Source organism: Bremia lactucae (assembly GCF_004359215.1).
Source record: "Bremia lactucae strain SF5 chromosome Unknown BlacSF5_NotPlaced_17_SHOA01000003.1_2250557bp, whole genome shotgun sequence".
Lineage (NCBI taxonomy): Eukaryota > Oomycota > Peronosporomycetes > Peronosporales > Peronosporaceae > Bremia > Bremia lactucae.
In genome coordinates, this window is record NW_027152029.1 from 2,161,069 (window position 1) to 2,171,045 (window position 9,977).

Sequence of the window (9,977 nt, forward strand, 5' to 3'; positions counted from 1 at the left end):
GAAACTTTGCATACAATCAGGTCAAAATGCACGCAGGTGCCCCATCGCTCAATCTCTGGCTCTTTTAAATAAGTCCTTTTATCCATCTGAATTTGAGATTGTATAAGCAGCAATTCGTTGAAGACTTTGCAGTATTTGCAGGAATAAGGGTCACAATGCACGCAGGTGCCCTTAACGCCGAATATCTGGCTCTTAAATAAGTATTTTTTATCCACTTCATCAACTTGCCATTCCACCCCAGCATTTGTTATTTCCACCCGTCATTATTTTTTCCACCCGTCATTATTTTTTCCACCCCTTATTTGTCTTTTTCCGCCCATATAAATAAATATGCGAAGCGTTATACATAATGCTTCTGATTGGCTAATCGGAATCAAGTTGGCAGCGACGGTATTTTTTTGCATGGGGTGGAAATAACGAAATGGTGGGGTGGAAATAACATTCCCCTTTATTTATTATCTAAGTTCTTAATAGCAAAAGGTGTGTTGTGAATTGTACACTTCAACCGAAGTATGCCCCATTACAATTTTATATTCCGTTGCATGGTTGCTACTCTGGCAAATTGCAGTGCACAATTTCGATTTGGCACAGCCATAAAAAATATGGTTTTCGGCACTTCATATGGTACGGATTCTTTATTCGATCAGGAGAATGATACTATGAATTCTGTAGGCTCTTATTTCCTCGATTTTTCGTTCCAAGTTGCTTAATTCTTCATGGAAGGTCCTGTCGCTGCGGATGCGCTCTTTGAGCAATAGTAATCAGGCAGCAAATAATAGGTGGGCGCGAGTGGGCTTTAATATATGCCCCGTCATGATTATTTAGTCCCCTTAAAAGTCTTGGCCCGCAAACGCTTGATTACTTACGCCATGAGCTATTTAGTGCTTGTACGTGCGCAAATAGCCCATGCTTTAGTAGGGTTGGCAATTGAGACCGTGAATGAGTCTAGCTAGTATCATGCATCTTTTTGTGAAGATGCTCAGACTTGGAAAATGATTTTTATGACACTATCGCGTTAGAAGCTCAGCTATTTAAAATGAGACTTGTCGAACGCAAATCGTGTATAAGATTTATAAAAAGCCTTCCCATCTGGGAGGTTACCGGCATGACTCTTCCGTCTCGTGGAACAAGACGAGTATATTTTCACCGACCTTTCGACGGGCGTGTACACGTCGATAGCGGCGAGTATGCTAACATCATACGTTTCAATTGAGAAATATTAAATAACAATACTCAGATTTGTGACTATTTTTGAATAACGACTACAGTATAACCTGTCTAAATTAATAATGTTGGGACGCCCTTTCCTGATAAATTTAAAAAGTTTAGAATTTTAGACAGGTGTAGTATCCCACAGATAAATTAATTATTTCGCTTTTTTGGAGGGATGTGGTTATAAAAGAAAGGCCTCTCCCACAATCCCCAAGAAGAACTCAGCAGCGCATCAACAATGCCTCTGGGAGGAGCACGCCACAATGACGGACGATGTCCGTGTGGCTCTCTGCAAACATTACACATAGAATCCCGCACTGATCTAGGCACAGCTTGTCAATTGACTTCAGGACAAATATCAGCTGGGGGTCAGCCAGGCGACGGTCTCCAGCACGCCGAAGAAGAAGGCAGACCATCTTCGACTTTCAGAAGACAGCAGTAATGTATTCACTGATGGAATCAGCTCTGCTGGCTTGGTTTAATGCCCATTCGGATCGTATCAGTCTTAGCGGAGACGTTGCCCGTGAACATGCAGAGCGGATTTTGGACCTTCTTTGTCCAGGACATGAACTATTTCAGCTTTCCAACGGATGGCTGGAATCCTATATAGCTCTGAATGGAATCCGCGCCTATCGCAGTTCGGAGAGAGCGGCGCGATGGACATGGTTGATGAGGAGGATGCGCTTTCTCCCTTATGCGAGGTCCTCAATTAGTATAAATGGAAGAATATCTACAACATGGGTGAGACTGGCTTGTTCTATCGGATGCAGGTAAGCACTCTGCGAAGGACACCAAATTTTGTTATCTGGTGGCTAATGCAACTCTTCTGTTTCAAGCTGACACTTCGCTTGCAACAGGGAGCTGAAGGGGTGAAAGCAAACAAGGAATAAATGTGACTGTCTACTGCAATGGTGATGGGTCCGACAGAGGCCCCTATGGATCATTGGCACTACGCCACTTCTCGCTGCTCCCGCCATGTCAATCTCCAGAACCTTGGCTATCAGTATCGCAGCAACAAGAAGGCCTAGATAACACAAATTATCATCTTGGAGTGACTGAGGGACTTCGATGGGAGAATGGCAAACCGCAAGGTGCTGCTGATCCTGGACAACTGCAGTGCACACGTCCTGCTTGCTGATCTGTCGCAGCGAATCGCAATTCGCAACACGACAATCTACTATATTTCGCCCAACATGACGTCGAAGCTTCAGCCGTGCGACCAGGGTATCCTACGCAACCTCAAAGCCTACTAGGCGCAGCTTCTCCCGTATGCTCCTTCAGGATCTCGACAATGGTGTCGTTGAGCCGGCAAAGATAAACATCTTTCATGCTATCTAGGTGTCAGTCTCAACTTGGTCTAACGATGTCCGCATTGAGACCATCCATAACTGTTACCGGCATTGCAACATCCGGTCAGAACCAGCTGATGCTGCACCAGTCCTAGAGGAGCAGTGCCTTGACAATGAAGTCATGGTGGAGATGGAACATCAGATTAGACGCTTCAGGTATCCTATCGTGATGAACATCCGCAACCTGCTAGACTATCCTACCGAGCGGATCACATCATACATTCCAGACGTGGATGAAATCATTGAGGACCACCTCCCGACTCAGCCTGAGGACGAGCAGGAATCGCTGTCGTAGATGCTCAGAAAGCACTCGAGTTGCTTGAGACAATCTGGCTGCAACAGGATGGCGGCGCGCTGGGTTTTCTCAAGTCCGTACAGCAGATGAAGGACAGCGTTGGAGCAATCCGCACAAACCAAATCGCTCAGCCTGACATACTGTAACGGGGCACTACGACTTGAACTGCTTCAGTACAAGTCCATTTCGCACTGCCTCAGTTGCAAGTGGTGCCCTACATTATTTCACGTACACTAGTACGTGCAGAGGAAGACTTCTCTTTAAGGCAACTAACTTAAAGAGGGTTAAATGAAAACTGTATTAATATAAGTAAGTATCTCTTCTATCTATCTTGTAAATGCAAACCTAATTATAATCTAATACTAAACATGCAATTGAATACTTATCTGATCTTATCTGTATCTCTCTTTTGTTTATCTCTACAGCTGATTAGTCTGCGAAATAGATAAAATGGTCTATACCTATTTATGGATAAGAATTTTGAACATAACTACATAGAGTAATATCCTCCAAATATTCTCTACGTTTTAGATAATATATTAATTAACAGCCTTTAAGTGTTAATTTCATGTAACGATACACCCCGTTACACATACGAGATTTCTTCAGACGTGTTTAGTGCTTTCAATTATTTTACAGTATCTGATTTTTTTCATCAAGAAAAATTATATGAATAATAAATTTAAAAAAAGGGACCTCAAATTGCATTTAATAATTAAATTACAAAGGTTTATTAATCATTAAATGTGCTCGATTAACGACGAAGTTAAATGAATAATTTAAGAATCTTATTAATTAACTCGGGATTTTCTTAAGACAGGCTCTTCTGTTCATTTCATTTTTCTACTTCAAATGAAAGGTAAATTTTGTCTGGCTCAATCAAATGTGAAACATTCTCAACATCTAGAGCTTCAAGCAAAAATTCTACAGCATATCAGATTTTGCTCGTCACATAAATTCTAGCTGGGTATGTGAGCCAGCTTCGTGAAAGACGCATCATTTTTTCCCTGTCAAAACAACTATTTCTCTGCTTACAATTATTGGGTAAACTATTCCTACGAGGAAACAGCCTCGACTGTAACCAGTATGTAACATAGTCGCATGTTGAAAGAGAATTAACGCAAGACAAAGTTGTCAACACGCAAACACACAGAAGACAATCGCGATAATGCACATATATTGGATTGTTCATGCTTGAACTTTATATGGCGCAATAGTCCCGAGTCCGTAGGCTTACAATTCGTGCGATTGTAAGCTCGTTGGCTGCAGTGCGTCCTATATGTCGCAGCTGAGCCATAACATAGCAGGCTATCCTGACAAATACAAACACAGTTTCCTGTAAGCATTTTTTATTAAATATAAACAGTCCCGATCGTTAGCGCGAATGACTATTTTTTTGGTCAAAGCTAAACTTTATCGCCTATATTACCAGGCTTTGGCTTCATAAAAGAGAAATCTACGGGGACGCGAGCTGGAGTAAGGGACCTCGAATAATCCAAGTGAAATATAATGATAATATCTATAGGTTATGTAGTTTTACGCTAGAGTTGCCATATCGTGCGTCTGTCGTAAAGCCGTCAGCTGGAATAAGAACGAATCTTAGCAAATGTTTCTATCAATATAGAATGCACTGCACACCCCTCCCGACTAAACCGACTGAATGGGCCGCCAATCGAGCTCAGAGAGCGACCAAGTTTCACGCCAAATACGCACAAATCACGCGATCGGATATTCCGCCGCTTGCCGTATGTATCAATTGGTCGAGACTGGCGCCGACAGCTGTTCTCGATGATTGCTTTTTCCAAGAACGTCGGTGCAGAACCAAGACATGTGTGTGCATGACACGGGCAACTCGCGAGTTTTTTACATCTGACTCTTATGCGGCTAAAGGCACAGTGCCGCACAAGCTCAAAATAACGACTCCTACAGTTTGCCTTGTCACGTGATCAACCTCGTTTTGAATTGATAGTGGCAAGTAAGTGGACTGCTATTGATTCCGGCAAGAGGGTTACGCAAGACTTTGGTGCAGGGAACAATAGAGCTGTTTTTATCGAACCTTCAGCGCAGATTCCAGGAAAGTTGCGCTGGCGTGACGCTTCGGGCTCCGGAGGCTGGACAATGCAGGTCCACCGACGGTGGCTCAGATTCGTGCTGGTGGTACTGCTCATGAATTCACAGGCCAATGCACAGATTTTTGCAGTGCAAAGTCGCGATGGGGATCCAGAAACGGTCTTGAATTTTAAAGAGGATCTCAATAATGGACGTGTTCCAACGTTGGCGACGCAACGACCAGAACGGCCATGGTTGCTTGACCAGAATGCATCGTCGGACTCGTCGGAACCAGCAGAGCCCTCGACACCGACGCCCGAGGTTTTAAAACCAACCGACGCACCAAGTACACGGGCGCCTTTGACAAGTGCTTCCCCGGGAGTGAATAATAAGGACGTAGATGCTACCGACAAACCTTTACCTGTTAACAAACCCGTCGATCCTGCAAAGCGCGACGCCAATCGAGACAAAGCGACTGGTGTGGTAAAGCCAAAGGACGAGACCACGGAGGTTACGTTTACAAGGTCCCCACTTCTTCAACAGACAGCGCCTGTGTCCGACGCCATCCCCACGGCTGACAGCAATGCTAATTTTGACAAGCCAACCTCCAGTCCTCCAACTGAAGTTGAAATCAAGCCAGAGGAGTCGAAACCCGTGCCAAATGCACCACCGAAATCAATTTCTTTAAAAGTGAGGAAACAAATCATCGATCCCGAGTCTGGATCGGACGACGATGCCAGTGTAGGCTCTAAAAGTGATTTAAACGAGACCCAACAGACTTTGAAACCTCCTACGAAGAAGGATGCCAGTACGATTCAAGAGACTCTCGAATCAAATACAGTCGATTTAAAGACAAGTAAAACAAGTGACAAGACTACGAAACAAGACAATTTATCCGACAATGGTACGGATTCAAAGCAAGAAGCAGATACGTCGCGATCATCTTCGTCGTCTGGATCGCCGTCGGCCGCGGCGTCCGTATTAGCTGATGCAGCATCGAATGCCACGAGTACTGCATCAAATACGTTAATGCTTGGTTTAATGATGGCAGGCGCGATTGCGCTTGTGTTACTGGTCGCCCTCTTTGTATACAAGAAAACCAATCAACTGGTCCAAGACGACGACCCTGGTCTTGAAAGAGGACGTCACGATCACACTCAAGGCGTGGCTCAAGCGTCAACAGTGGCGGCAAATTATCATCAGAATCACAACATGTCGCCAACAGGGTTTAGTGACGACAATTACCCGCCAAATCCTGGCAATAGCCAATTCGATCAGGAGCCTTACGATCACGATGGAGGTCGACTTACGTACAATGATCCAAACCTCGACATGTTGACACCACGAAGCCAAATCGCTTTAGCGCATTCTCAAATGTCCTTGCCACCAATGGCGCAAACAAATTCTTCACACGGTACGAGTCAGTATTCGCAATACTCGTCCCAGTCGTCGTCGTTTTATGGTCAAAGTATGTATAGCTCTGGTCACTCGGGGAATCACTTTCAATCAAAGTATGACAGTCGACATCGAGAGGATCTTGCTTCCGAGGACGAGAGCGATTTTGGGGGCGATTCGATTCAAGATCTGTCGAATGGATGGCATGGAATGGGTCAAAAAGGGTCGAAAAAGACGACAAAGCGACCGGATTTGTCTTTGGACGAGTCGTTTTTTGAACCCAAAGACTCGCGATCGACGTCAGCAAGTGATTATCACGGCCAAACGCGCTTTCAAGCGTCCGGCCAGACAGAATACCGCATGTCCACGGCAGATGAGAGCAGATATATGGGCGACGAGAGTTTTGCGGCCACGAATAGTAATTACGACCAGAGCCACTACAATGGCGACCCGAGTTTTCAAAGCAGCGGCTTTAGCGAGTTTGAGGCATCTGGTGCACCCCGCCGACGAGGGGATAGTAGCAATCATGACGCGTCTTCGTTTTATCGGACCAAAGATTCTCGATTTACGGACGCTTCATACTATTGAGCGACTTACGAGTCCTGACCAATTTTAATGTCCCTCAAAAGTTTGTCCATGGTTGTGTGTAAACCTACGGATGTCTGTCAAAATGGAATTCAAATTAATTTATACTTTTGGCGATTGTATTCCTGTAAATTTGTATTTAAATTGCGAATTTTTCATTGTTCGTGAAAAACAAATTAATATATAGATTGAAAGGTTTTCTTTAAAAAAAATAAAAACAACCGACTGATGTGATGTACACCAAGTGCGTCCGATCTCGTTCCGCAGTGGCAGAGACATCCTCGCCCCTTGGCAGACCTTGCAACTCTTCTTTGGCTCGTTGTTACGCCTCGTGGGGCGCGTTTAGTACGCAAGTGCCAATTCTTTGCAACGTATTGCAAGATTCAGTATCAAACCGCCGAATCTCTCGTGTTGCCACGAGTAGATTTAATACCGAGAACATCACGCTAGAAGACGCGCCATGGCGGACGCGCAGGATGTCCAGACGCTCAAGATGCAAGGCACGTGACATCGTGTGGCCATTTAAAGCACACTCTCTTCCTTTGTGACAATATCGTGTGGTTTGTAGTGGTACGGAAACACGAGAATGACCCGGATCGTCGACGTTCGACTCATTTGCGATTAGAACCGCCACGTACGTGGCCATGTTGCAGTCCTTTTTCGTGCCATGATGCGACTTTAGACACTAATACGCGTTGTAACACGTAGAATCCGATGTCCGATTAGCGAGTTCTTTCCAACGGGCCCGCACATCAGGCGTTCATCGCCTTCTTCGCTCCAATACTAGCAGTATCGGGAGCTATGTACCACCGACAAAGGAGAACGATAGTACTCCTACCGGCAATAATGCGTCTAGCAGCAACGCGATTGTTGAAAACGACAAGCTTTATGACTCGAAAGAAATGCCTTCCGTGCCTGAATCGGTCAAAATAGACGATCATCTCGCTACTGACCAAGTCGAAGACGATCCAGTGCCTTTGTATCTCGAACACACATGGACCCACGTGGTGCTTAAAATGACGGCGTTTACCGAAGAAGATACCGTCACAAGCTTTACGTTTGATGAGAAAGGAGGCGGTATTGGCCAAACTTGTGAGAATATTGCAAGTATACCTGCCGATACACTCCTTGCAGAGACCGACCACGCACGTGTGCTGTATAGTCACGGGCGTTTCTATTTAGTCAATGGCGACCAAGCAAATGGGGACACGTTTGTGCGGTTAAGTCCCGTGGAAACCCAAGCAAATGACGAAAATATGGGCGATCGTATGCAATGGCCTCTCGAGCCTCACGTGGCATTTCGAGTTGGAAAATCGGATTTTCTTGTTACATCGTTTCACGAAGAATTGCCAAGTCTTACGGTCTCGGCATTAAGTGGCAAATTAGCTGGCACGGAGTTTGTGATTACACAAGAAGGTGCAGGAATTGGTCGATCTGCGGAGAATCAAATCCATACAAGTGATGGGGAACTCTCTCGAAAACATGCTGCAATTTGGTTTGATGAATTGACGAATCAATTTTATTTGATTGATTTAAACTCGACGAATGGGACATTTATGAAACTCGTGGGAAGTTATCAAGAACCCTATCGACTGGAAATTGGCGACGATTTACTCGTGGCACAAACGTGTTTAACTGTCAATCGGTTTGACTTTGGAGCGCATGCCGACATGGGCGCTCGTAAACATATGGAAGACGCGCATACGATTATTCAAGACTTGTGTATTGAACCATTAAGTCGTTTGGGATTGCATCCCCAGTCATTCTTTGCTGTCTATGACGGCCATGGCGGTGACGAAGCATCTTCGTTTTTGAGTGACGTGCTCCACCATAGCCTCATTACCGCGTTTTTCATGCACACGAGTGAATTGAAACCTTTACTAACAATGACAATTGAGGAATTGCAATCAATCATCATGAAGCGCTTGACCAATGCGTTTGAACGTACGGATGAAGAATTTTTAAGGACCTCGGATCGTCCGCAAGCTGGAAGCACGGCCACGACAGTCTTTGTGGCGGGCAAGTATCTCTTTGTGGCCAACGTTGGAGACTCGCGCACTGTCTTGAGTCGCAATGGCACAGCTGAACGACTTTCAAATGATCATAAACCCAGTCGAACGGACGAAGCGCAGCGGATTCGAGAGACTGGCGGCTTTGTGATTCACGGACGTATTATGGGCGAATTGGCCGTCTCGCGTGCCTTTGGCGACGCCCCTTTCAAGTCGTTTGATCTCGTCGAGCCTTTGGTCGATGACATTGACACGAAAGCACGGAACGAGTACAATTCGCAGGAATTACCGGTGAATCCCAACGATATTTTAAAAGGTCCATTAGTGATTCCGACGCCAGAGTTTACCGTCACGGAATTAACAGACGAGTGCGAGTTTGTGATGCTCGCAAGTGACGGATTGTATGATGTGTTGAAAGATCAAGAAGCTGTGGATTTTGTTCGTCGAAAACTTGTCGAATTGAAAGATGTGCAACGGGCTGTTGAGGTGTGTGAGTGAGTGGATTGTGCTAGATGATGCTTGTGGTGGATTAATGGCGCGATTCTCTCTCGTTTTTCTTTGTGTAGGCGCTTATTGAGTATGCCATTTTTCATCAGCGGTCGACCGATAATGTGACATGTGTCGTTGTGATGTTTAAAGAGGCGAAAGAAATAGTGTGGCAAAGTTCCTCGTAAACATGAGTCTGAGCGCTAAAAAAGAGGACAAAACATCAATATATAGGATAGGACGGGACAATTACTACTATTGAACGAAAAATTGCCGTATGGGTTTAAAAAGAGTAAAACCACATTTTAGGAAGAGAATTTCTAAACTCACTTCATGCAGTTTTTAGTCAATTTAATTTCTGAATTACAGCGTATCACATTGCATTACATAGATCAACGCCAAACTCTCCGTGCACGATCACCAACTGCGGCGTTATCTGACGGCTTTCCATTGACTTTTTTGCGCGGTTTAGAAAAGTTGGAACCGTCCTAGAACGAAGTGCAAGTAAAGATTTTTTTAAATACAAGAATGCTGGTATCCCATCATGACCCAGACCGTCCCGAAAATTCAAGTAAGCGAAGCCATAAGTGCTTGAAC

General features: G+C 44.8%; 2 protein-coding genes across 2 annotated transcripts; both read left to right on the forward strand.

Moving 5' to 3' along the window:
- Positions 1 to 4,974: 4,974 nt before the first annotated feature.
- Positions 4,975 to 6,888, forward strand: CCR75_007598 (uncharacterized protein; the record flags this gene model as incomplete). The annotated part of the gene is made up of 1 exon (XM_067965656.1): positions 4,975 to 6,888. One exon carries the CDS (start codon positions 4,975 to 4,977, stop codon positions 6,886 to 6,888), a length of 1,914 nt encoding a protein of 637 aa, XP_067822651.1.
- Positions 6,889 to 7,118: 230 nt separating this feature from the next.
- CCR75_007597 (uncharacterized protein) lies at positions 7,119 to 9,749 on the forward strand (the record flags this gene model as incomplete). Its single annotated transcript, XM_067965655.1, has 4 exons — positions 7,119 to 7,389; positions 7,454 to 7,519; positions 7,594 to 9,380; positions 9,461 to 9,749. 4 exons carry the CDS (start codon positions 7,119 to 7,121, stop codon positions 9,566 to 9,568), a joined length of 2,232 nt encoding a protein of 743 aa, XP_067822462.1. The 3' UTR covers positions 9,569 to 9,749.
- Between the last annotated feature and the right edge of the window lie 228 nt (positions 9,750 to 9,977).